At 47.3% G+C, this 26,928-nt stretch overlaps 1 protein-coding gene across 1 annotated transcript in view; it reads right to left on the bottom strand.

Annotated features, from left to right (window-relative positions):
• The window catches only part of COL13A1 (collagen type XIII alpha 1 chain), a 48,698-nt gene extending 39,352 nt beyond the window's left edge, over positions 1-9,346 (bottom strand). Inside the window, exons 1-4 of the mRNA XM_072340662.1 lie at positions 9,326-9,346; positions 8,168-8,203; positions 4,915-4,965; positions 1,363-1,398 (exon numbers count right to left, since the gene is read on the bottom strand). Coding sequence (XP_072196763.1) covers positions 1,363-1,398; positions 4,915-4,965; positions 8,168-8,188 — 108 coding nt within the window. The 5' untranslated portion in view covers positions 8,189-8,203; positions 9,326-9,346. The remainder of the gene's footprint in view (positions 1-1,362; positions 1,399-4,914; positions 4,966-8,167; positions 8,204-9,325) is intronic.
• Between the last annotated feature and the right edge of the window lie 17,582 nt (positions 9,347-26,928).

Genomic DNA, 26,928 nt, shown 5'->3' with positions numbered 1-26,928 from the left:
CAGCATTTCACATTTTGCAGCGTCTCATCAATTAATTGAAAATCAGCACAGTTATCTGCAGGTTTGGATTTAAAAAGGCATCCGCCACTAGAAAAACAGGAATTTTTGTGAATGATAGTATAATAAAAGTGTCCCAGGGAAGAAGTGACACAGAGCTCAGCAGCATTTTGAAGGTAGGATGTGACGAAAAACAGGCCCTGTGGAGCGCCGTCCCACTCGACACTTTCTCATGAGCTGGGCTGATTTCTCTGCTGCTCCAAAAGCCAAAGACCACAAGGGCCAGGGGAGATCTGCTTCTCCTCAGCCTCAGGGCAGCTCACAGCCCCCCTTCTCACTAAGGGCAGAGCTGCAGAGCCAGGTCGGACAGCTCAGAGGCTGCCAATTCCTCCTGTTTTCCAGGCAAGAGCCTCCTCTGAAGACCTGCTCTAGCACATTATGTGTCCTGGAGCAGCAGCTGAGCTGCTCAGTGGGAGCCAGGGCGCCAGGGCTGTTTGTGTTTGCCTTAGGCTTCCTAGCTGTCCAGGAGAAGTGCATAAGAATAAATAGCAACCGTTTGAGCTTTCCAGCAGCCTTGATGCTCCACAGAGCGTTGTCAGCAACTGTAAAACTGAAATGAAATGTGCTTTGTCCTCTTGTAGGCTTGTTTCTCATTCCCTTACCCATCTGTAAATTCAAATTGGAGAAAAATCCCCCCCTTCTTGTGCTTTTTGCCCTTTCCCTTTGGCATGATCATGGTGTTCAAGCCAGTTCCCATCTGAACTGCATCCCACAAGGCCCTGTTTGGATTACAGATGCTCATTGCTACTGCAGTATCACCTAAAAGCTCAACTAAGGTTGGAATTTCACCTACCCAACGGTTATTTTCTTTGTTTGGGGAGTATTTTCTCAGGATGCTTCTCCTTCACTAAACAGATCGGGCTTCAACTATGTTATTTTAACGCTTACATTTTGGGTTTCTTTAAATTAATTTCCTTTTGGCATACTATGGTTTGTTTGGTTTTCCCCTAAGCATCACTAGAAAAGAAAAGAAAAGAAAAGAAAAGAAAAGAAAAGAAAAGAAAAGAAAAGAAAAGAAAAGAAAAGAAAAGAAAAGAAAAGAAAAGAAAAGAAAAGAAAAGAAAAGAAAAGAAAAGAAAAGAAAAGAGAAAAAGAAAAGAAAAAGACAAAAGAAGAAAGCAAATGAAGAAAACATTACTTTTTTCCAGGAGTATCAGCTCAGATCCCTGGCATCAGACAAATGATAAGGTACAGCAAGCACTAATGACATTGGCATCGGACAAATGATAAGGTACAGCAAGCGCTAATGACACTTCTTAGTAATACCACACACATGTACCTCATCAATCTAGCAGTTACACTTACTGGGAATCCAGGAAAACCTCTTGTTCCAGGCTGTCCCTGGAAAGGATGAAACAGAGACAGTAGTTTAGAGGAACTGAAAAGGATTCCGATGGACCCTAAGTTCTGTCTATGAAACCTTTTCTCTATCCTCTGCCCATTTATCCTACGACTCTCCAAGGAGTTACCCAAGACCTACTTGCCCTCCAAGGAGAATACAACTGGGGAAGAAGGGGAAATCTCACATTCCCACTCCAATTTATACAGGGCCAGGAAAATGCTGGAGCAGGTCCAGTTTGGATTGCAAGCAGTTTCCTTGAAGTTTCTCCATTAATTAAATGGGTGTCCCTAGCCCATACATGAGCTTTCTGGAGTACGTTCCAGAGGCTGAGCTCATTTTATGGCAATCCTTGCTGCCATAAACTGGAGGCGTTTAATGTAGGATGCTGCTCTGTGCAAGACAAACCTTGCAGGTCACTGGTGTCTAAATACAGCCATTCCTCTTCTCCCCCTTCCCCTGTGTCATGTCCCAGTGCATTCATTTTCCTCACAAATAATTCTGGAGCAGATATGTTTTTTTCTCTTTGGCTGCTTTTTCTCAACTAAGAGCTAAGGGAAAAAGGAGTGGTGTTATAAGGAACGTGAGCACCAAGCCCTTTACCCCTGCCTTTTCCTGCTACCAGTTTGCAAATAATTACAGCAAACACACTGGCTTGCAATGTATTTAACAGCTTCTTTGTTACTCACTTAAAAACACTGGGGTGGGTGAGAGGTGGTGGTAGAAAGAAAAAAGAAGAAATGCTTCTTCACGTAATTCTTTTTCTGGAGTCCACAACACTCCAAGACACAGATGCCCTATGTCTCTGGGCATCTAGTAAAGATACCATTTTACCTGAGGAATTTATTTTTTCTTTGTATTTTTTTTGTATTTTTTGTCTCCTACAAAAGATATGGGTATGAGAAAGAGTTTGCTTTTTCATCTTAACCAGAGCAATCCGAAAGAAGGGGAAGAACGGTACAGGTTGGCTCGGCTGCAAGATGCTGATGAGGTTTGCCACAGCAAAGCAATGCTGTCCCCTTCAGAGAGGGCTCATCACATCAGCAGGAGAGGTAAGACCTTCAGGTTGCACCTCTTCCAGCCTCCCTGCACCTGCAGAGAGGTTCAGTGGGGATTCGGTCCTGCTGAGGTTGGGGATAAATAACCTCTTTGCACAGTTTGAAGGCTGCCCCTACCACAAAATGCCTGGACTTGCACCAAACAGTTGTGTTTTTATACACAGTGCTAGCAGGACCTGATTACGTTTGCATTGTTTTCTTAGTTTTGCTAAGTTGAACTTGGTCAACTTTGCTTTGCATTGCAAGATACATATAAAACCACCTGGTCCCATTGGCCAGTGACCAGGAGGGAAGACAGGCTGTAAATTAAAGGATTTGTCCACCACTGCTTTCCGAAAAGGCAAAAATCAAGTAGAGCCTAGCCACAATTCATTAATTCTGGCTCCCTGCTGGAAGCCTCCCCAGACAAGAAGTGCTAAAAAAAGAATTAAGGAGAAAATCTGGAAATGGCGCAATTTGGCTTCCTCTCTAGACTGCAGACTGCTGCCTCTTACTCCTTGGAGGACGGCAGAGTGATTTGCACGGTATCAGGCCAAAACAACAGTTCAGCAGTGAGTGATTCCAAGAGTCTGTTTTTGTTGGGTAGCTGTTTTTCCTTGTCTTCTTTTTAAAATGTTGATCCTATGAAGTATGTAATCCCGGGAGCTGCCAAATCATGGAGATCATCTGTTTCTGCCACTATCGGCACACTGTCCCTCTCTGGCCAGGAGTTAAGCAGCTCTGAGCAAAAACTTTAACCTTCAAATGAAAATCTGGAAACTATTTCTCATCCCACATCTTCCCAAGTGGCCCCTTGGCTGGGGTTCCTGTGTTTGTCTTCGGTGCTCAGCCATCCTTCTGACCTACCACCAGCTCCCCTGGAAACGGAATCATCTTCACAAAGGCTTTGGGGGTGGAAGCAGGGAGCTGCCCCACTTTTCACACCTCAGGGCTCTGACCAAACTAGGCAAAAACTCCTCTTAAAAATCACTTGTCATCTCAGTTTCCTGGGTGTTTTTTTTTGTTTGGTTGGTTGTTTGGTTGTTTTTCTGTTTGTTTTTTTGAGGTGCAACATGTTCTGCGCTTTCCCAAATGGCAGCAAAGGCAATGAGGCAAATAAGCAGCACTAAAAGAGACATTCAGTCTGTCTTGCAGACTAGGCACACATCCTTCAGGGAAAGAGAAGTGCCCAGCTACATCTGCAGGTCCTACGTTGATGGGGACCACCAGGTTTTCTCTCCTGTTACTAGGCTGAGAGCTACAGCTTGAGGGAAACAGAAGAAACATGCAGCCCTTACCCTCCAAAATCTGCTCATGGCACTGGGTGGCATTTCTCAGAGATTAGCATGAAGGAACCCATCAGCCCACTCTCCTCACCTGGCCAAGCGACCAAGGGAGATCTGTTGTGTAACAAATGCTTAAGTAAACTCTTTTGCTTCAGTTCTGTCGCTTCTCAAACTCCAGTGTGCTGGGCAGGTGGGCCTGGGAATCCACAAAGCTGTTACTTATTAGAAACTCTTCTTTTGGAAAGCTAATTGGAAAGCCAGATGTAGGCAAGCATTCGTGCTGCCTAGGTCTCTCTCACTTGACCTCTGCTGTGAAACAAAAGTCGCCAGCAGCCCATCCTCTTGGCAGGTCAAGGACAGTGCTGTTCACAGGTTAATCAAAATCGGAAGTGCCCAGAGGGAGGGAGAGAATTAAGACCCTGGGTCTTTTCTCATGGAAATTCCCAGAGAAAGCTGCACAGGGATGGAGAGAGGACTGGCTGCATCCGCACAAAAGCAGAGACTTGATGGCTGAACTGCAGAGCAAGAAACATCCAGTGTTTAGGGCACATAAGTGCTCCAGCCATTAAAGTTGTGCTGGCCTGATTTTACTGATCCTACATTCACAAAAGCTTTGCCTGGCTGACTCCTTGCTTTTGCTGGAGTGAGGTGTAAAATCCTCCCTTGCTTTTCCTGTGCTCCCCAGTCAGCAAAGGGGTCTTCAAGATTTCAGTAACACTGGCAAAGAGTTTCCAAGGCTTTGAGTATTGATAGAGACCTCTGGACAACTCTGATCTATCGTCTTTGCGAGCTCCCTAGCCACCAGCTTAGCTCTGATCCTGCCCTTCTGCAAAACTGGGGGTTTGTCCTTCACTAATGAAACCAAAGGCTGAGATCAGCCAGGCAAATAGCACATTCTCCTCAAAAACAGGAGTGGTCCTGTTGCAAGAAGATGTTTTTTTCCTTTCAAATACAGGACTATAGTTTCCTTGCAAGGCGAGGCTTCTTCGTCTGTACTGAAGTATGAGCTGTAATTTCATTATATATAGTATATAATAGCGGTATAAAACCAAGCCTGGCTTAGCATGGGAACCACATTATACAGGGGTTTTGCTCTCTCCAGCTGATGCTGCCTTGCTGCCCCTCCTAAATGTTTGTTTCCCTGTAACTTGCCCACATCCTGACTCAGTCAAAAATAGAGTGGAAAGTCACTCACGGGTGGACCACGGGGCCCGATGATAGACATGCCTGCTTCTCCTGGAGCACCCTGCAGAGAGATGGGGAAAGGAAAAAGGGTGAGAAGAGGTGAAAATACAAAGAAAATGACATTGCCATAAAGACTGAGGTTTAATGAGGGTGTTCAATGTATAAGAATGTCAGGGCTCATGCGTCAGCTGCCATTCTGGCCTCCCCCAGCTCACTCTGGGTGAAGAGGTGCAATTTGGGACTATCCATACACAACAACAAAAAAATAATGGAAGCTGTGCAGCAAGTGAAATTATAAATGTGTAAAATACTTGTTGGCAAAACACAGGCTCTGCCACCTCACAAGTGTGAAAGACTTTCTGAAACCCCTACTGTTGCCAGAATATGTCTGGTCAAATTTCAGCTTGAGAGATTATTAAGGTTTTTCTGTAATTTCCATTGCTAAAGCTCACCCTCAGTCCCTGGTCCCATCCCATCCCACCCCATCCACAGTTTGGAACTTTGTGAGCACTTTCCACATTCCTCCCCAGACACAGCTACACTTTAGTGACTGCTTTCTGCACATCCTGTATACCCTTTGTAAAGCAACCTGTCTTCTGCAAACAAGCAAAATATGTGGGGAAAAATAACCTAAGAAACCCCCACAGATTCTGAATATTCTCCAGTGATCATTTATAAGAACATCATTTGTAGGCAGTATGGAAACACTGGCTGCAGAGCTCCATACCAAAGACCATGTTATCTCTTACAGAGTAAGGAAAAATGGAAGGGGGTTACACAAACCAGCCATGTTTTTTAACTGCTAAGCTAGCTATTCTATGAATAGGTCAATTGAGATTTAATGACCGGTCAGGAATGCAAAAGTTTAGGTCTAAATTAAATAACTCCAGATTGAAGCAGCTTGACATGCAGCACAGAATAAAGTGTGTGTTCAGGGTGGAGAAGGGGGAATCCAGAAAATACAGGGCTTCTGGAAGAAATTGGGTCTGCCATGGAGACAAGTAGTATGATTAACTATGTATGACACTGATTCAGTTTGGGACAGATCCTAAGGCAATCTTCAATTTAGAGACCATCCTTGGTACCTGAAAACCAATACAGGTACCAATTCAGAAATACCTGAGATCTTGCCTCTCCTACACCAAGCTGAACTGCAAGAAGGACTGGAGACTTTGAGGCTGATTTTCAGCCCAGTTAAGGCTCAGTACAGAGGTCCCAACAGCAATAATCCCCCTCACCACACTAGCCCTGTATCTACCCCCCAGTGCAAGGGCTGGGTCAGCAGTGGCACAGGCAGCCTTCATTCTTACAGCAGGTGCTGAGTGCCCACCCAGAGCCAGGACCAGCCTGGTCTGCCCGCTCTATCTGCTTGAGTGACAATCTCAAAGCTGCTGGTGAAAGTGCAGCACAATTTGCCCAAGGCTTTTTCTCTTTCAAAGCCTGAACTGCACTAAGTGGACGTGGAAACAAGTCCTTAAGTCGGTAACAGGCGGCTGATAAGAGACGCATAATTAACAGCCGCCAGAACAACAGCTGAGCTCTCTCCTTCCCACATTTTAAGATAACCTGCATATCCAGGAAGCCTCTCACACTTCTGCATCAGAGATAAAAGAAGAAAGGATATGGTGAGCTCTGGGGTAATGGGAGCCACAGGCAGCTGGTCAACTGCCTCCTGACAGCACTGGGGAAGAGCCTTGCTTGTGTGCGTATCAGCTCAGATGGGATGTGAATGAAAGCAGCAAATCCCTTGCTGGAAAAGCAAACAGCCACTCTCCAGCTCCTAGCCACCCACGATGTGCAATGGGCAGGAAACATCGTGTCTTTAGAAAGCTCTGTCTATCCCTGAGAGGCGGCTCCAGAAGTGCCCGGGGCAGAGCAGCCTTTGGATGGAGCATCCCATAAACCACGCAGCCTGCAAGCAACAGAGCTCTCTGCAAAACTAACTTGGGACAGCCAAGGACCTCACAGAGGGCTTTAGGGAAGCACAGGCAACTAAGAGTGAAATCTTGGTCTGTTAGACAACATTTGTAGGCTCCAACAAACAAGCAGAAGCCTGAAAGTAAGGAGAGAGACCCTCCATCCTACCTCACTCTTCCTTGCTGTATTTTTCTACCCTCCATGAAAAGCAGCAAATGGCTCTGGTATGATGGTGCCCCGCACTGATGATTCCCCTACTAGGTGAATATTCATCTCTTTCCTAGTTCCTATAACTCACTGCTTCTGGCTGCAGATTCCCAGTTATTCACACACCTCAAATGCACCTCATCACTATTGTTGTGGATGCCAAGTCCCACCATGTCAGAAACAGGAGCGTGCCATCCCATTTTCCTTGCTGCGGCTCACAGCAGAGATTGTGCTGACCCAAGAGGCAGAGAGGAACTGCAAGGGTGATTAGGGCAAGCAGCACTGCCAGCGTGGAAGAAACTCAGTGGTTAACACGCAGGAAGCCTTGAAGGGAGCCTTGCATGTGCCTGCCAACTCGTACACTGTTAGTAAATCATCATAAACAAGAAACACAGCTTTTTTGGAGGCTGAGTGGCCTGGGAAGAATTTGGGAGATAAACTTACCATGCTGGGGGAAAGCTGGCAGCCCAGGGAGTGGAAACCTTAAGTTGGCTGCAGTGGCCAGGGCTGCAGCTGGGCAGTTTGGGCTGGCCCTACAGGAAGGCAGCCAGGGATGCTAAGGGCTGTGAGGAGCCAACTCACCTTCTCTCCAGGTTGCCCTTTTAGTCCCTGGGTCAGTGGCACCCATCGCAGCCACATGCAAGAGGGTGCGGGGGAGAGAGAAAGAGAAAGAGACACAAACACAGGAGTCAGCGGCAAGGGCACACTCCCTGCCCCAAAACCCGGGCTGCAGGGCTGGAATGAGAGGGGCAGCCACAGTCCCAACCCCAGCCTTCTTTCCCATCCTTATCCCAGGTTCCTGATTGGAGAGCAGCCCTAGAATGCAGTGCTCAGCCAGGCAGGGCATGGCCCCCTTGCTTGGGGCAGGGTTATTTGGAAAGGGCAGCAGTAGGCAGTGGGCAGGGGTGCATGTTAGCAAGCCCGTGGTTAGCAGAATGGAAGGAAACATCCTTCACATGTATGTTTTTACAGGGCTGGCCACCCTGTTGCAACCAGAAGAGCCTTCTCAGGTGTGGCTCTTGGAGAGGGTGGCTCTCCTCACGTGGACACCATCCCAGAGTCAGCCTGGAAGTATTCTGACATCTCAGGGTTGGAAGAGGAGAGGGAGGACAAGGAACATGCTGGAGGTATTGACTTACCGGCCGTCCAGGAATCCCCATTGCGCCTTTGTCTCCCTGGCAATGAAGACAAAACCAGAGGCAATTGGGAACTGGCCAAAAGCAAGGTCATAAAACTGTACAAATGTGCTGTGCCATAGATGCAGCTGAGTGCTGCAGTGTAAGCAACCAGGGACTTTGAGAGAGGAAGAGAGCAAGTTATAGAGAAAGTAAGTCTGTGGGGACCCCAACCTGTCTTTAAGAATCTGTGTAAGTCACCAGTTGGCCTGAGACCTAACCAAGTCTAATTCCCATTTCCACTGCTTCACAAAATCCAGGTCCTGGGAACCAGCTTCACGCAGTAGTAAAGTGTCACATTTTTTCTCTTTCTTCACTAAAGTCATCTCTAGTGTAAGCTATTTATTTATAGAGTTATCACTCTTGGACTTGAAAATATGCTCCTGTCCAGAAGTAAAAAAAAAAAACTGTGGGAAAACAAGCTGACACAGGAAAAAGTATGTCTGGAAGAAGACATGTGAGTGGCTGTGTTCAGTGTTCTCTACCCCTTTGAGATACTGCCCAGTGAATTGTCGGGCAATCCTAACAGCAGTTTAGGGAATGACTTGAGGTCAGGTGACACTGAACAGAGCCTTATAAACATATGAACACATATGCCACAAGACCAGCGGCAATTTCCTTCAGCTACTTACCTACAAGGCAGATTTCTACCTCACACATTAAAAAAAAGAAAAAAGTAAACATCATCACATTCTGCATTCCTGGTTGTCAAAACTGAGTTCTGGGCAGATCTGGGAGACAGTCATAAAGATCCAGACTTTCACATTTGTGGAATTTCACTTAGGGCTTATAAATCCTGCAGCGATTACCAAGCCCCATCAGTGAGAAAACAGCACGCTGCACCACTTCAAGGTGAAAAAAGACTCCTTCAGAAGTAATGTATCCCAAAGGTAGGACAGTTCACAAGGACTATATTGCCCTTCAGGTTGGTACTACGAAGCTCCTGTGGTTCCTACGCCGTTAGGAGCCACGGCCTGTTGGCAATATGCTATTTTTCCACATTAGGATTACTATGTGAGATTGTTACCTTCTCACAGCTTTAAAAACCTTGGAGGTCTAAAAATGAATTCATTACCAGACAGAAAGAGAGAACAAAAAAAAAAGAAAGGATTAAGTATTTACCGGAAGCCCCGGTCTTCCTGTAGCACCCTGAAACAGAAAACACAAAAACAAAAAGGAAAAATTAAAGTTAGATTGAAAATCCAAAGGGAAGGCTTGAAAAAGAGAAATCATATGTAAGGGCTTAGGAAACAAAACAGTTAAAAATCTCTCTACAGCTTGTTGACCATGAGCTCTGATTGCTTTGGTTTCCTAATCACCTGTTCATAAAATGTCCTTTCAGCATGGCTCTACCCACAGCTCGCTGCCTGCACAGGCTCTGAAGGTATCTGCAAGTCCATTGAGAACAAACTAATTACAGGGCTCTGACTTTCCTCCTTAGTTTCCATCTGCTAAATATTAATGTTTCATGTATGGAATTGCTGCAGTTGCCACAGAAATGTTGCATGTTCAGAAATGAGAGGGAAAACATCCACGAGAGGATCTTTTCCTTCGGATGTGGTCCAGACAGCGAAAGAGTCCGGGAACCTCAGTACTATTGCACGGTTTCATCATTTCCTTCCTTCCTCTGCCCATTTCAATCCCAATCTCACCAAATTTCTTGCATGACTGTGGGCTGCCCTTGCCTTCACCAAAGCCTTGACTGACATCAAGGACAACAGGGGGAGCATCTGTTGGGCAAGATGAGAGTGTAAAGGCTCATTTTGCTCCTGGGGCTGTTGTTCATCCTTTCCTCGGCTTTTCCCCTGATTGACCAAGACTACAAGCTGGGTTCAGTGCATTTCTAAAGTGGATTTCTGTCCATTCCCATGCTCAGTCAACATCAGTGGGGTGGTCAACATCAGTCTTACCACCCCACACATTGTCTTTTGCAAGCTGGGAAAGAAATCTGGTAGAGAGGTGCAAGGTCATCAGTGCTTTGGGGTCGCAGTCTAGAATGACATACGTGTCTGACAGCCAGCCAGCCAGGAGCCCCTGTCTGTTGTTCTTAAGCTTGAGTTTTCATCCGGTTTTAATAAGAAGAAATATGTGGGGAGCAAGTATTTCCTACACTAACACAGAGGATTCTGCTCGTCTCTTCAGCCGTGAGCTTCTGCTCACAGCAGTTGAACCAGTCTCGCTTGCCAGCCTCCTGGAAACCCAGAGGTTCTGAGTGAGACAAAGGTGCTGTTAGCTCAGGACAAATTCCACTTTGGCTGAAGATGCTCGGTCTGCCTGACTTCCTCTTGTTATTTCCATTGGCTGTCGCACTCCTCACGGCCCGTCCTAGAAGTCTGCATGTGGAGACAGGTTCAGGGGTCACAGGAAGCCAGGATACGGTAGCATATATTGTCAGCACTTCTCTGGTGGTCCCACGTGTTTCTGCCAGACTTCAATCTTTCATTATGATATTAAATTTCTAGCCCTTTTTGCTGCAAAGAAAGCCTGGAGTGTGTGTCCTCTTTGCCCTGCAAAAGCACAGGCTGCTCTCCAGGAGATGTCTGCGCTGACCTATTGCTTTCTTTCCTGTTTCTAACGGCAATAATATAAATGCCAACATCACTACCAGTTTTGTGCCACATCCCTTTAGTATCAGTATGTGCCTTCCTGGGGCAGCCCAGAGACACGATCTCGTCCCTGTAACCCAAAGCTAATGCTGAAATACATTCACTTCAGTGGCCAGCCCTGAAAGCCTCTGGGATAAATGACTGCTGAAGGCTTGCGTGGATCAGGGCTTCCAGCTGTAAAATACTTTCAGACCTTCTGGCGTGGAAGGTGCAACTTTTTGGAAGATTGCTGCCATTAAAAGGGACTGTGCTCATATATCTGTGGGAGTCCAGTCTACAGCATTTTGACTTGATGAGAAGGGAAAATAGGTTGTGCAGCAACTACTTCTCCTCGGAACGTCATCTGCAAACTGTTTAAGACATTTTTGCAAGAACAGACAAAAGATGACTACCGTATGTTTAACTTCTCATGTTCCTTCATACAAACCAAGTATAGTTGCTCTATTGTACGTGAATATAAGCCATTTCCTCTGGAAGGACTACGCTAGAGACAATATAACGTTTCTTTATAATCCTGAGAGATGTTGATACATGGCCCCATTCCTTGCATTACTTCTGATTCACTGTGGGTCTCTTAATAGCAGTAAGAAAACTTCTGCAATAACCTAGCTGTTTTCCTGAAGCCTAAATCATCTGCGTTGAGGTTTTGCATTAGCTAACATTCGAAAAGGAAGCTGTCAACACACTTCTCCCTCTGAAATTGATAGTTACCCAGCTACACTTGAAGGCCCAGCAGTTCAGCAAACCCGGGTGATAGCAGCAAGCAAGTCCCTACAGCTCAGCTCACGCCATGTGTTTGCGATCTGTCTTTCCGTTTTTCACAAACATGTCTCGTTCGGCGTGTGGCATCCAATGCATGTGAAGCACATGCAGCTGATCCCCCTGGGGTATGTGGGGCCAAGTGCTAACACACGGATTTCTGAGCTCCTGCATTTGCTTTGTCCCCAGCCCTGCAATCCCTTTGTCTCACTCTCAGAAGTTGTGACATAGCAAAGAACAATTCCATCCCGACACAGCTCCTGAGCACCCACAGTACTTGCTGTTTGTGCAATCCCAAGGTGAACACCACAGACTGGAGACTGCCAGTTCATGCCCCACAAACCACGTTTGTAGCTTTTACACCATAGACCTTCAGTACTTACAGGTGGACCTGAAACACAGGAAGAAAAAAAGAAAAAAACCCATCAGGAATTAATTTTTAATGCAGTAAATCCTAAGAAGAATGGCTAAATAAACATACTGTTACTGTCTTTTGGGAATGATACTCATGTTATTCCCGTTTCCTGATGCACTTCCAACCACGGCCCTGGTCTTTAATTAAGGTATTCACACAATTAGCAGCATTGCTCACCAGTCACCACAAGTACAGGGCAGCCCCAGAAAGCCCCATGTTGGGAAGGTTGTAAGTCAGGCTGTACGCTTATTGTTGGTCCCTTTGCTTCTGTTCCCATAGGAGGCAACCTGCCCTCTTGGAAAAGATCCCCTCAAAACCTATGGGTTTATTTTAGATTGGAAAGCCTTGCAGAAGCTGCCAGTGTGGAGCACTGCACCTCCCTCTATACTGTACCATATAGACGAGGGCTTAAACAGCACACTTCTTTCATCGGTTCCCAGAAATTTCCTCAAAACCCTGACAGATATTGTGTGCGGAAAGAAACCCCTGGACTCACTGTTTTGTGGTTTCCTCTCTGTGGGAGAAGTGAGACACACAATACAACTGTCAGGGGTTTCTACATTTTCCATACTTCCTAGACACTCTTCCCCCTCCCCCCCCCCCCCCCCCCTTTTTTTCTTAATTCTGACTCCACATCAAGTGCCAAAAGGTAAAACTAAGCAGTATAACAGGCAAGCTGACAGATAACAGGCAGCAACCCCTACTTTGCACAGAGCGTAGATGTCATGGCGAACACCTGCAGAATACGTCCTCATCCTGAAAATGCCCTTGGATGAACATCCATAAAGTACAGGAGACTTTACATGAACAAGCATTTTCTGTGTTGGAAAAGTCTCGTTTAATACGATACTAGCAAGCAGTTTGGCTATCTAGCTTCAGTAACCTAAAACTGAACAATCAAACGATGTTTTTAGCCTTGTGCTCAGCTTTCATCTAGGCTGATCCAAAAAAGGGTACCCTTCTGTTAGGACAAAATAAATGTAAGAGTTAAGCATGTGGATGATGATCAACATAGCTAGGGCTGAACCAGAAGGCTCAACAACCCAAAATGAGAACAACTCTACCCAAATTTAGGACAGGAGCTCAGTGGGCACTGGACTTGGTTGATCAGGAATTGCCTGCTGCCAGCATTGGCGCCGGTCACTGTCCTACCCTGTGTGTCACATCTAAACAATAAAGGAGTGTCTGACCAGAGGTCATTTAGGAGGGCAAGGTCAGACTCAGATCCAGGAATCTCAATTTCTGCCAGACTCGAAGAAAAAAAATAATATATACTTTTTTTTTTACTTTGGCTTGGATGACAATGAGGTTCTTCTGTGAGAGAAGTGCTTTGGAGATATTTTGTTTCGGAGCGAGCACCCTGCCACAAGGTCACTGCTTACTGCCTGCCAATACACGGACTTTATTTCCATTAGCAACAGTATAGACCCTTAATAATCTGCCTACCCGTCTGCGAGGCTTTGGGGCACCTGTGGGTTGCGTGAACCAAACTGCTTAGTTAACATTAGCGGCAAACAAACCCTGAGCTACCCCTGCCCTTCCATACCAAATACAGCCCGACAGCAGCACAGCCAACAATGGTACTGAATTACTGCTGAGAGAAAACATGAGCTTCTGTCTGCACCAGAAGCTGTGTCCAGAGAGCAGAGTAAATCAGCGGTGCCGGCAGCTCTGGGCCCGTCGGGCCATGCACCCCACGCAGATCAAAGGCTGGAGGCATACTGGAGGCTCATCTTTGTTATATGCCCTCTATAAAATTAATGGCTACACAAAGAGGGGCTGCACAGTCTTGTATAAACACGCATCTGTGAGCTGCAGGGACGCGGCTTTGGCTGCAGTAACTCAGTCATAGGGACCATCCAGGGACTGAGCTTCAAATGAAAAGAAAGCAAAGCCCTGCATTCACTCCTAAAGGCAACATAGGGTAGAGAAGGAGGAAGGAAGAGGCACCAGGGATTTTACAAATTGACATAATGCTTCAGCAAGGTGGATTTATCATGTTCTGCCACAGTGATTAACACAAAGGTTGAGCAGAGCTTCTAAAGAGGCTTGTGCTTTACTATAACAAGTAGTTTAATGCACACTGGAGAAAAAAAGCGAGTAAGGTGGGAGGGGACCTTCATGCCTCTGCTCCTACTACCCTTACGAGCAGAGCTACAAAACCAAGCAAGAGCCTTTGAACACCTGGGCACAGCTCAGCAAAGCTCCACAGGCTGCCTGTGATGCTTCTGAAAGTGACCAAACTACACAGGTGCTTAGAAAAAGCAAGGTGAACCGCAGCATTCACAACAGAGTCACTGTATTTTGAAGCCCACCTTGCCAAGGCCAGAGCACTCCCGGTGCTGGTGCAACGGCTGCACCACAACCAATAGACTGCAGCAGGCAGGCTGAAAGGCACAGGAGGGCTGTAAGTGATGGCTGTTTGTCCAGCTGCAGCAGCACTTATCAAGCAGCAGGGGACAGAGGGATGGGATGGAGCAAACGTGTTGGGAGTGGACAAGTGGGAGGAAGCAGCCAGCCTCCTGCAAAGAGACCTCCAAAGCACCTCTGAAAAGGAACATTCGAAAAACAAGGAGTTCTTATGTGGGTAGCTGGGGTCCCTCCAAACATATAGCCTCTGGAAATTAGCACCATCTGCATCGCCCCTTTTCTACTGCACTGGTTTTTAGGCAGATAGAAAATCTCTTTATAGAAGCTTTGCCTTTCCTGTAGGCCGAGCAGGTAAAAGGGTCAGCACGGTCTGCAGCTCACCATACTGCACATACAGAGGAGACGTGCCTGCAGTGAGCTGTGGAACTGTACCACAGAGCCCTCCACTCACTTGTCCTTCCTCATGGCCTCACGTTCAGTGGTTCTTATCTAAAGCAAAACTGCAATGACTCCTTTTCCCTCAGCCACACAAAGAGAGTGAAAAAGAGGGTGCAGTCTCTTTGGGCCCAGATGCTTAGTTTTGTAAGTGGGTCATATTTATCCTAATCTGGAAAGTCCCACATCCCAGTACACTGCATCTTAAAAGCCGGACAGCATTAGAGTGGGTCAGCGTGGTGTGAGACCTTCCTGCTGATGGCAGAGATATCTCCCAGCAGTTCTCTCCAGGCTGATAGGATCACTGAAAATATTCCATCCATTTAAGGGCATTTCCCAACATCTGGAAAAGTGGCCATTCTTAAAACACTCTAAAATGCTGATGCTAAATTTTTGTTCCTCTGGCTTCTTGCAGTCAGTCTACAATGTAGGCGTCTTTCAGCTTGCTCCAAACATGAGGAATATTCCCCACATATGAGGAATTTCTTTCTACTCCACAGCACAAACAATATAAGGAGGGTAGGGAATAAACATAAAGAGACTGTCATTGCTTCCTTGAATCATCCTCACTACACACAGCAGCAGGAGAGGAGATGTAAACATGTAATCCATCCCTGTGAGGAAATCCAGCCACTTCCAGGGCCAGAAGGAAGCCATAGCGAGTTAGAGAGATACAGTTACTTCCTGACATTCAGGACTGTTAATTGATAACAAGACAGTTGTGGCCAGGCAATCAGTTATGAAATGCTGATTAAAATGTCAGCAGCCCTAGCACAACCCTACCTGGAGCAGAAAGCCCCTCTTAGCAGCACAGCCCCATTTTTGAGCAGGCAGATCCCAGCTGGGTCCATAGAGAATGGATGGTGGATTCTGCCTGTTTTGAAGACTGGCCATAGAGCAGTTTTAAAGCCTGGAGGAGTTCTCATAGTCTCTCGGAGGTATCTTTGCTTCCATCAAAGGACAAATCATTCAAGAGAAGGTGGAGGGAGCATTACCTCCTGAAAGCGCTGCAAACAAAAAGCAAAATCCCACATGCCTGCCTGGTAACAATGGAAATACTTGCCATGATTCAGTAATCTTAGCTCTAAGTTAAATTAAAACAACGGAAAGCTTCATAACTGAAAACATTTTATCAGCAGTGATTTCCCAAAGCACGGCCCCCAGAAAAGTTGCTTCAGGTAATGTCAGCTATCTATGTGTAAAACTCCCTCCAGAGAGCTTCAGCCTCTGCCAAAGGCCAAGCCCTGTCACCAGAAAGGCTCCATGCAGCAAGGCAGGAGGTTTTTCAAAGAACCACAGCAATGCTGGACAGCAAAAAGGCTATCAGGATCTCTCTGCCAAAAAATGTGACCAACGCTAAGCTGCAGCACCAGGTTATGCCAGTCACTCAACCTCGCCTCCGAAATCAAACCCATGACATCACCGAGCCTCAACAGTTGATATCAGCAGCTGTTGAGGATAGAAGTCACTGCTCAGGCACTCTGAGCATCCCCATGCATCACCACCAGCTCCAGACCAGGTGGAACCATCAGACAGAGAGCCAGAGAGAAGATCATGTCAAAAGTGAGCAGCAAGGAGGAGAAACAACTAATTAATTTCTCATGGAGAAATTAAGATGATTTAACAGCAGTTGCAAAAACAGGAGAGAGAGCCTAATAGTGAAGTTAAGTCACAGATTCAAACTGCATCTCTGAACATCCACGTATTTTAAGAAATGCCTAAAGGCACAACAGGAGCCAAATGCGCCTCCAGAGCCAGAATAGGAAAACCTGGCCCATCCACAGCAAGCCTGTTAGGCAGAGTAAAGTGCTCACAGGTGAGTGATCAGAAACAGAAACACTCTGACAAACATCGGTGAGCGTCCCTTGTGAAAACAAAGGGAAAGGGCCAAGAGCAGCTGGACCACAGCTTCTATGGCTGCACCCAAGGCAAGCAGAGCACCTCTGGCACTGTCACCATACGCAGAGGGATGGCTGGAGAGGGGCAGAACAATACTTGCTTCAGGCAGGCATTCCTGGGTCAATTTGCTCTTTCCAAGCAGCAAACAATCGTGTTTGTGCTGCCATGCTGAAACACTTAGCACCACAGAAAGAGAAGAAAACAGGATTGGGAAGGGCCCTCGGGGTCAGCGCTATCAGTGGGTTTTCTCTCTTGGGATCTGGAGGCCCCCTCTGGGTTTTCCAGTAGCAGTGCAGGCCCCTGGATGGTAAATTAAAACCGGATGGCAGCAGGCTCGCTGTGCTTCACCGCCTTCTGCCAAAGAGCTGGTGTGCCCTTGGGGTCCTGCAAACTGCCAGATGAAATCCACAGCTCTCAACTGTCCCATTTCTCTTCCCCTCCTGCCTCCCTCAGGCAAACCAAACAGAGATGAAAAGATTCCTGGGGAATGAGAGGGACATGAAATCGAGAAGGGAACATCTTCAAAGCAACCAGAGGAAAATAGTCTCTACCTATCCCATTTGGGCAAATATTTCTCTAACCTGCTCCTGTCTCTCTGCAGACGGAAACTCCACACTCTTGCCTCATGATCCAGTCCAGGGAATACTCATGCCCTGATTCATAAGGCCATATTTATTATCTTTCTTAGAGGCTACCCAAAATTTCCAGTGTTGTTTAAGCCAACTGATGATCTCTCTGGTGTACAGCAGGCTTGAAGAACAGACTTGTTTTATTTCTCTCCTCTTTGCGGTCACCTTTTACATGTTTGAAGTCTGCTGTCCTGCTCCCACTAGTTTTCTCTTGTCTTCAGACTAAACAAAACCTAATTTTTCCAGTTCCTCTGCAGCATCCACATTTCCTGGACCTCCGGTCATTCTCATCGGCTTGCTGCCTAAGTCAGTGGCAGAAGCCTGGGCAAAGGCATAAGACATGGTGTCAACATACCTCATCCATGAGCAATTAGTCACAGAGGGAAAGCGAGTTTCTTCCTGACACTGCCTTTGCCTGATGTCCTTGTGTCTATTGTCCACTTTCCTGCTTCACTGCAGAAGGTCTCCTCACTTACCATGAACTTCTCTACATTTTTGGTGTCCCTGATAGTCCTACCATATACTGTGCTTTCAGGTTTTCTTCTTGCATACTCATTTAATTCAAATCCTTCCAGCTTCACTTTCTTCTGTCATAAATCCCAGCTGACTGAGGAGTTTGTGATTTTCTTTTGCTGATTCCTTCCTATATCCTTTAAACCAGGATGGTTTCAGCACATGCTTCAGACTATTAACTCCTCAAATCCTTCCCCAGGAGCCCTACCACACTTCTCTTGCTCCTTCTGCACCTTTGAAGTCCATCTCAAAGAACTGGACACTTGATTGAGCACCTCACAACTTGTAGTCTGAAGACATCCAATGCAAAAAGCTACCAGCCCAATGAAATCCTACTCCTGGCAGAGTAGATGTTTGACAGCCTTTTTGCAGCTACCACTCCATATCCATCACATCCTCTAACACATCCTATTCCACACCAGGAACATGGAAGATGGTGTCTGAAAGCTCCAACCTGGTTTGGAAATTGCTTCTGGTTATTCAGAAGATCTGAAACTCCTCCACCAAGATGCTGACTGCTTCTTCTCTGCTTGGTTGGTCCCTGTACAAGTTCCACTCCCCAGTGAGCTGCAGAATTAGAACCACAAGGAAGAACTGGACAAAGGAAACCATGGCTGGGTAAAGAGAAAAACAAAATCCACTGCACTTTTACTTCCTGCTGAAAATCTCTCTCGTAATGCGGTTGTCTGGGAACAGCAGAAATTTGGAACTCGCTACAGCTAATGATTATTTAAATCCATCACTTAAAATGCAAATGATGCGTTTCACGTGTCAGATTTCATGGATTTTCCTCCTACGTCATTTTTACAATTAGTAGTTGATTTTAACGCGCTGCTGCTATTTTTTCTTCCATTCTTGTTTTTCTTCTCTCTTCTCCATCTGCTAACTCTTTTCTTCTTCCTTCCTCCTTCCAAAATATTTTGCAACTTTTGTAACAGCAAATTCTGTCACCTACTCGGGAAGGAACAAAAGACTATTGTGTTCCATTTATCTTATTTATAATAGATTCCTTCCTCAAATACCTTGTGGACTGCCAGTTCCATCTTCCAGATCTTGTCTCACACCCTTTTGAGTTATAAAAATGTTTGGGAGGGTCTTTCCTTTAACTGAGACGTTTTTTCCACCCAAGTTGATTGATAGCTCCCAGTTACCACTAATTACCCTATCAGCAGTTGGACATAAGCCTAGCCACAGTGCTCTTCCTCCAGAGGCCAGCAATACATCCCTGACGCTCGTTATCCTCTTCTTCAAGGATGGAACAAACTGACTAATTAAAGACACCATAAATTCTTCCTTCGGGCTCTTTCCTGATGTGCTGCCTTGTTTCCAAACAGAGCATGTGGAGGAGAGCAGGGCTGATGCTAGTCCTTTCAAAAGGAAAAATGTGGCAGGGTTTCTAAGCCCAAGCGGGTTTGCACAGCATGTTTTATTGCACAGGAAGAGGAGGGTACCCATTCATTCATTCAAATCTAGTTAACACTTTCTTAGCACACCTCAGACTCTGAAAGGTTTGCTTAGCTTGGCTCCTACCCCTGCGCAGGGCTCTGCCTCACAGGAAGCAGGCTGGAGCAGCTCACACAGATGGAGACAACCCATGCTGGCTAACAGCAATAAAGGGATTCATGACTTTCCCTGCCTAGAATGAACTGGCATGCAGATCCCATCCATAGAACCTCCAGTGCCCAAATCAGATGTGTTGCACAGCTTGTGTTATAGACAGAGCCACAGGACTGGAAAGGCAAAAAAAACCAAAACAACCAAACAACAGCTCCCAACCAACTCTCTGCCACACTCAAGAAAGCAGTGTATTCCATCATCTTCTCATTCTCACAAATCTAACAAATAAATCTGCTAAACTCTACATAGGTTTTGTTACCCAGGGGCTGCATATACCCGTCAGGGCCTCCATCTTGAGGCCAAAAATAATTCTTCTTTATCATATAAGTCCCTATACTTTAAGGCAGCTTCTTGATAATTTCAAAAAGAAAAGAAAGCAATGAAGATGGAAAAATGAGATATTTCCCCCTGGAGAAGAGAAAAAATAACTTGGAAGAAAGCCAATGGCTGAATGCACGATGGACCACACAGTCCAAGGACAGAGCATGTCCCACACCACCCCTTGATCCAAGAGTCATACAGCTGTAATTCCCCTTCCTAAAGGACCTGAGAACTACTTCTCACCATCTTCCCAAAAACTCCAGGACCCCTTCCCATCAAAAGCCAGGTTAACGTGGTGGCAGAAGACGGTAACCCATCCGGGATGCCTTTGAAATTCAGGACAAGAAGTCACAAGCCAGTCAACAGCTCCCATTTCCTACTGTTTCTTCCTGCCCACTCCCCCCCCCCCAAACAAAAACAACTAAACCCAAACCATTTGCCATAAGTGTCATCTGTGAGCAAAAGAGAAAATCAACACACACACACACAAACAGGCAGTGAACTGAGCAGCAAGTTATAACATCTTTCCAAAAAACATATTTCTTTCCAGTTAGCCTTTCCTTCTGTTTTTAACAGCAAGTTAAATCATACCGCACTCAAGATGCCAAACAGAGCTTCACAACATCACAGTAACTCCTCAGGTTGTGCCACAGACCCATGAGCGCAGTGCACTCTTAAAGGCTCAATCTTTTCATGTCACACACAGTAGCATTGATGGCGGAGTTAACCTGTAGGCTACCTTTTGGGGAGACATGACTACTTCCCTTCTGCTGCCAAAACCCTTCTACTAAGGAGCTAATATTTTAAAAGTAAATTTAAAAGGCCAAAAAAAAACCAAACAAACAACCCAACCCATTGTGTGCTGCAGCTCTGTTAGGGAAAGGGCCAACACACAACTCCCAGCAGCTGCTGCCGCCTCCAGCTACATCTCTTCCTCCAGACAGCAGCAGTTGATGATGGAGGAAGACAAGCAAAGAGCAACTATAGGGATCTGGCGGCATCCCAGTACTGGGTCAGCCCTCAGAAGGACCCCTTCCCAAAGTAAAGCACAGCCCACATCCTCAAGACCCTTCTACCTGCTGCTGGCTCGTCCACATAATGAGAGGAGCTGACGTGGATGGGATCACTGGGTGGTCCCCATCTAGCGCGCGTGCTGCCCAGAGCAATACCAAATCACAATAAACAAGTCCCGCACACAAAGCACTGTCAGTTCAAATTCCAGTTTGGTTGATATAATCTTCATCTTTTCTTTGAAATAAAGGATTAAGAAAAAAAAAAAAAAAAAAAAAAAAGAAGAAGAAAAAAAAAAAAAAAAGAAAAGAAAAAAAAAATAAAGAAAAAGCCAGACATCCTAAGGGAGGGGAGTGAAGCAAGCAATGGATTGAGACTGTTCGTGTGTGCTTCAGCCCCCCCGGCATGGGGAAAATGTGCTGTTAATCAGCTCCCTCCCTGGGGGATATGCTAATTTAATTACCTCCCCTCTGCGTGGTCCGGCCACGATGCTGCTCACCCAAGACATTGCATGAAGAAGGAGCAGACAGCAAGCCTCAGCAGCTGGGTCGGAGCAGGACAGGAGAGCAGACACATTTGGGGAATGGGGTGAAACAGTCCAAGGAGGCTCTGCAAGGAGACTGCCTCTTGAATGCCCACACACAAGAAGAGGGCACCATCAAAGGGCTCATCACCACCCAACCAGAGCCACAGGCATCACAGAGTGGATGGATAAACTGAGGGGTCAGTTCTACATCTGAAAAAGGAGCTGTCTGGGGAACTGCATCAAAGGCAAGGGTATTTCCAGATGGGAAATGAGAGAAATAGCCAGATGATATGAAGTGGCCCAGTTAGCAGCACCTGACAGCCAGGGTGTTAGCAGGCCACCCTTCAGCTCCAGTGGGGAAGGCAGCTGTGACACGGTGTCATAGCTGCACCACCTGTGCAGCACAGACCCTTCTTATGAGCGTGTCTCTTCAGCCCTCCAATTGTCATGTTGCTGGCATTTTGTGACGCTAAACATGGGACGCATCAAAGCGCTGCTCCAATGCAGACACATGTTTTCCAGGGCTAATGTTTCACAATGCTCACAAACGTCAAAGAAGAAGCATAGAGCAGAGCAGCATGCCAGGAAAGCAGGGTGTGAGCTATGGTAAGCCCATCAGAGAGTATGTGAGCAAGAGAGACCTCTGAGCTAGGGATTATACAGGGGCTGGTGCAGGGGAATCTGTATGAGAGCACAGGGCCACTGAGCTGTCCCTGCAGAGAGGACACATCCCTGCGTAAAGTGCATTCAATCACTCAGTGATGCAGCTGGGATATCCAGCAGCAGAAAGTGCTGGTACCAAGCATCACACCTATGGTACTGCCTGCCAACACCCTATAGTCATTTTCCAGGAGTTGAGAGGAGAGAACCACACCATGGAGCTGAGGTTCCTCACTTTGCTCACCTCTACAGCCCCAGTGGAGCCCTGATCCAGTGCAGGAGCTCAGTCACAAGGTTTGGTCCAGTTCCTAGACGAGAAGAGCTGTATCAGGAGCATCTCCCCTCAAAACGATGCACTGGGCAGTCACTTTGAAGTGGCTCCAACACTTCACAACACATGAGCTTCTGCTCTCCTACCTGAGGGACAGCCAGGATGATTAATAATTAATGTTTATTAATTACACTTGCCTGTGTGAAAAGCATTGCTGCATCTTTAATGGCTGCCAGCGATGGGAAACTCATTGGAGTGTGCGTTTGGGGGGGGGGAAAGGTTAAGATGATTAACTGGTGCTAACAAGTTTAGGATGTGGAAGAAGTATTTTCTTGGACGTCCATCAAAGGGAGGATTGAATGTTCCCCGGGTGGGGGGGCGAGTGGTATGTGTTTAGCAGATGAGGTTTCTGCCTCTACCAGCTCTGCCTCCCAAAGCGTCCCAGCCCTGCATGATGCAACCTCTCCTTTTTAAACTTCTCCCCAGGCCCCATCAGCTGTACCTGCGGCCCCACAGCCTGGCACAGAGGCTGAAAGTTGATCTGGGTGGAGGAAAGCCACCCCGCTGCTCTTCCTGTTGATCTACACCCTGGGACACCTTTTGGGCACAGACACATCAGACTCGCTCTTTCCCCATGGCTGTGAAGACACAAGCAGATGCCCGGAAGAGCGGAGAAGGAATCAGGTATCACCTGACATCTCACAGAAGAGGGCTCCCTGTGTCCCCTCTGCAAAACCCTGCTCCCTGCCTGGATCCCAAGCAGGGCCATCCCCACCACCAGCAGCCTGCTTTGTACCTCCCCGTCGCCATTAAGCATGCAGCAGCAGCTAACACTGGCATCAGTGCAAAGTCCCCTTGCAAACAATTTTGGAGCGAGCCACTTGGCACCTGCAACATCCCCTTTGGCCCATCCTGGGTATTTTTGGTGCTCCTCGTGGGCTGGCAGGCACCCATGCTTTGCGCAAGTGCCCCGTCGTTGAGCCTGGCGGACGGCACAACTTGCCCTCATTCCTCCCATCACCACAAAGCTGTCGGGATGGGCAGCACACGTGAGACCAGCATCTCAGGGCCCGGACATGCGTCAGTGGCTGACGCAAACCAGCCCGGCCATGTGCACGCAGCCCAGGCCTGGGAAAACTCCTCCACCCCAGTAGCGCTCACACTGAATCAAAGCTCTCGAGTACAGTAGCAGCGCAATGCACTCCTTGGGTTTCCCCAGCCATCTGGGATGTCTTTGCCTTGCTTTGTCGCTGCACTGATTTATGCCCATATGTACCATATACATTGCAAGCACAGGCACGCAATGGTGTAAACACTTCCACCAAACATCTGTACACAAACCCATCAAATATGCAGAAGCTCTCTGCTGCAGCCATCCACATGAACCCTGGGTGCCCTGCAGGCAACCTGCTGGGCCCTGGTCTGAATGAAGGGTGCCAATCCCCACCAGGCCCATTATTTGGATGTCTGTGGCAGCAAAGGGACAGTAAAGGTCACAGTGGGACAGATTCCTCTTACAAATGCAGTCCTCCAGTAGCAGAGGGTCAAGAGAGGAGCCCAGGGGCACCCAGGAGACAGGCTCAAACATAGCAATGGGGAATTACACAAACAAGAATATGGGTCCAAATAAACAGGCCACCTTCTTGCAGAGCACCTGTGTCCATCATTGCACTTCAGCACCATCTCTTTTGACTGCATCACCTCTGTTTCTAAACATCTGCTAGACAAAGAGGGAAGGCAGTGGTTCCTCCCCTCCCAGCTGCACTGAGTGACAGCAGCATCAGGGTGCACTTGTACTCCAATTGCCTTCCAGTCTGAACAACACTTTCAGCTGTATTAAATGCTCATGTGAGCCCACAACAGCAGGTTCGCTAAAATCATTTAAACCTGAATCAAGCCACTTTACATCCCAAATGCAGACTAAGCAGGATGAGCTGATGCTTAGGAGAACAAGGAGCATCCTTGCTCCCTGTTACCATCCCTTAGTAGTGGATGCAGTAAGCTCCAGGTGAGGTGAGGCCTCGATCTGCCCCAGGCGGTTGTGTAAGAGCACAGCTGCCTACATGTTCTGAGAAAGAGAGTTAGCCAACCAAACAAACTGTTTGTTTGTTTTTTTCTGAGTCGTTCATCCCCATCTATTCATAACTGCTCTTAGAATCTGTGGAATTCATTGTGTGGTTTGCATCTTCAAAACAAATGAAACAACAGTATGCCTAAACCAAACAAACCCCAACCCAAAATACAGCCAGCAGGCCATGGCGCATGAGCGACCTTCGAGGCTGAAGTGTGTGTATACTCTGGAGGGCCAGAAAAATGTGGATGGGGGAACACAGTTAAATTTCAGGGAATAATAGAATTCCCAGTGAGAATTCCTAAAAAGGAGGGAGAAAGAGCAGAAGTATTTCAAGCAATGATGATGCTGCAACTTTGCTTCCAGATGTGCTGCACCGTGGGGTGCTATGCCAGCTAACGGCACTTTCTGATGCAGCAATGTGCTGCTCCAGCCACTGCTGGATGCTCAGCCACAGTGCTCCCCCCAGAGCTCAGCTCACTAGCAGCCTGCTCACAAGGACTTTGCTGGAATATTCAGGGAAAGAAGCCATGCATAAAGTTCCATTCTCTCTCTCTTTTTTTTTCTTTTTTTTTTGCCTGCAAGGTTGTTAATAAGCTGCATTTAGACATTTTTAAAGCACAAAAAGGATTGCCTTACAGTCCAGAACATCCTATGCGTAGCCAGCACAGAAAACTGCTGACTTATCATCCTGAAAACTGGTCAAACAAAAACACAGCGCCTCAAACACACCTCTTGACAGAGGGGCTGTGAGGCTGAGTGTTTCATTATCCGCTCCTGCCTCATGTTTCTCTTGGCTCAGAGTCAGAGCCACCGACTCAGCTTGTAGCCCCTGGCATTTAAATAGCCATGGAGTGACCTTTTCACTCCAAACCAGGGCTCCAAAATCCTGCTTGGGTGCTGTGATGGTGCTTATCCCGCCCTGCCCAGGATCAGACCCCATCCCCACCATCCACATCCGCCAGACCCGGTCGTGCCCTTCCCAATGTTTCCTCCCTTTGCCGGGCCAGGCAGGGGTCAGGACGTGGGAAATCCTGCCGCCTCCTGCCAGCTGGCCTTGCCGGCACTGGGTGACACGTCCTGGGTGGGAGCCAAGGCCCCACCACAGCCCTGCAACAGTTCTTGCTGGCCGCCTCCTGGGGCAAGCAGGATGCTTGGACCAAGTGTGCATGCCATGCATTACACAGCCCCAGGTCACCTCTGGGGCCACCACTGCACCTCTGCTTTCACCAGCCACCTTACAAGGTAAACGTAGCAACATTCTGAGTTGCAGTGGCTACTACTAGTAATACTGAACGGCCAATCAGAGCTGAAGAGAGCAGCCAAGAGTCTGGGGCAGGCAATAGGGGACACAGGTGAGGCACTGTGCAAGAAGAAACACCCAAAGGGTGTTCCCTTGCCCAGACCCAAAGACATTCCCAAGAGGACCTCAGTTCACAGACAACACCAAAACCCCCACAGCTGCCCCCTGCCTGCATGAGACAGACCCCTCTAGCACTAGAAAGCACACCAAGCTGCACTGGGGCTGAGCAACCATTCCCAGGAGCTGAAGGGCCAGAGCCACCATCTCCCCAAGCCCACGTCCCTTCTGTGCCCTGGGAGGGATGGAAAAGCCATTTGTCATCCCTCTGAGTTGTTTCCCCGCCTGTGCAGCTGACCGCCTCCAGCACTGCAGGCTCCCAACCTGCCTAAGGAGAAACCGGACCAAAACAAGCAGTGCGGAGGCAGAGGGAAAGGAGCCAGCCCTTTATTTTTTTAAGGGATATTGAAGACTGGAGCAGAGAGCCAGCAGAGTGAAAAACAGCCACGTGGGGACTGTGAAAATAGGAGCTGAAGAGAGAAAGATGGGAAAGGTCTAATAAAAAGAGTCACAGTATATAAAATACACAGGCGCCCACCTCCACCAGGAAGGCTGTGGGAGAGGGTCTTGGTAGTAATCTTTGGCTGTTTGAGTCTGTCCAGGCAGACAAGGTCTGTACTGTGACTGGGTCTGGATCAGACTGGTAAGGATCAGTGTTTCACTCTGTCAAACTCAAACACAATGCTTTTCCCTCACAGCATTTCATTACGATGTTATTCTGTGGCAGAAATCAAGGGAGGTCACAAGCAGCTCCTCCAAAACTCAGGTAGCTGCCCTGAACTCTCAGCCATTCCCGGACCCCAAGTGGAACAGAAACACTTCTCTCACATAAACAAAAGCTACAAGGGAAGGCTCTGTCCAAGAAATCAGACCCAGGTCCCACCAAAATCCCACAAGTATTGCCCCTGTGCAAAGATCCCCACCTACATCTGGCCCTGCTGCCAATTCAGTACAGTTACTGCTGTCATTGAGGCTTCAGAGCCTTTTCCTAACCTGCATGAAGCTTCCCCAGAGCGGTGGAGAAGCCCAGTGTAACCTCTGAACTGGAAAACACAATGCCACAGAGCAACATCTTGCTCACAGGTAGTAACGCCCAGTCCCAGACCAAGTGATCTGAAGTACCAGCTTCCCAGCTGAAGGAAACATATATTTCCTTATCGTTTGCTATAAATACAGCTGTGCTGTTTTCCTGACCGTGTTATTCTTACGGTCCTTATCGTGTGAACTCAGATAGCCAAGGCACAGTCACACACTTCACAGCC

Source organism: Excalfactoria chinensis, chromosome 6 (genome assembly GCF_039878825.1).
Source record: "Excalfactoria chinensis isolate bCotChi1 chromosome 6, bCotChi1.hap2, whole genome shotgun sequence".
NCBI classification, from domain to species: domain Eukaryota; kingdom Metazoa; phylum Chordata; class Aves; order Galliformes; family Phasianidae; genus Excalfactoria; species Excalfactoria chinensis.
This window is presented reverse-complemented; position numbering and strand designations above follow the sequence as displayed.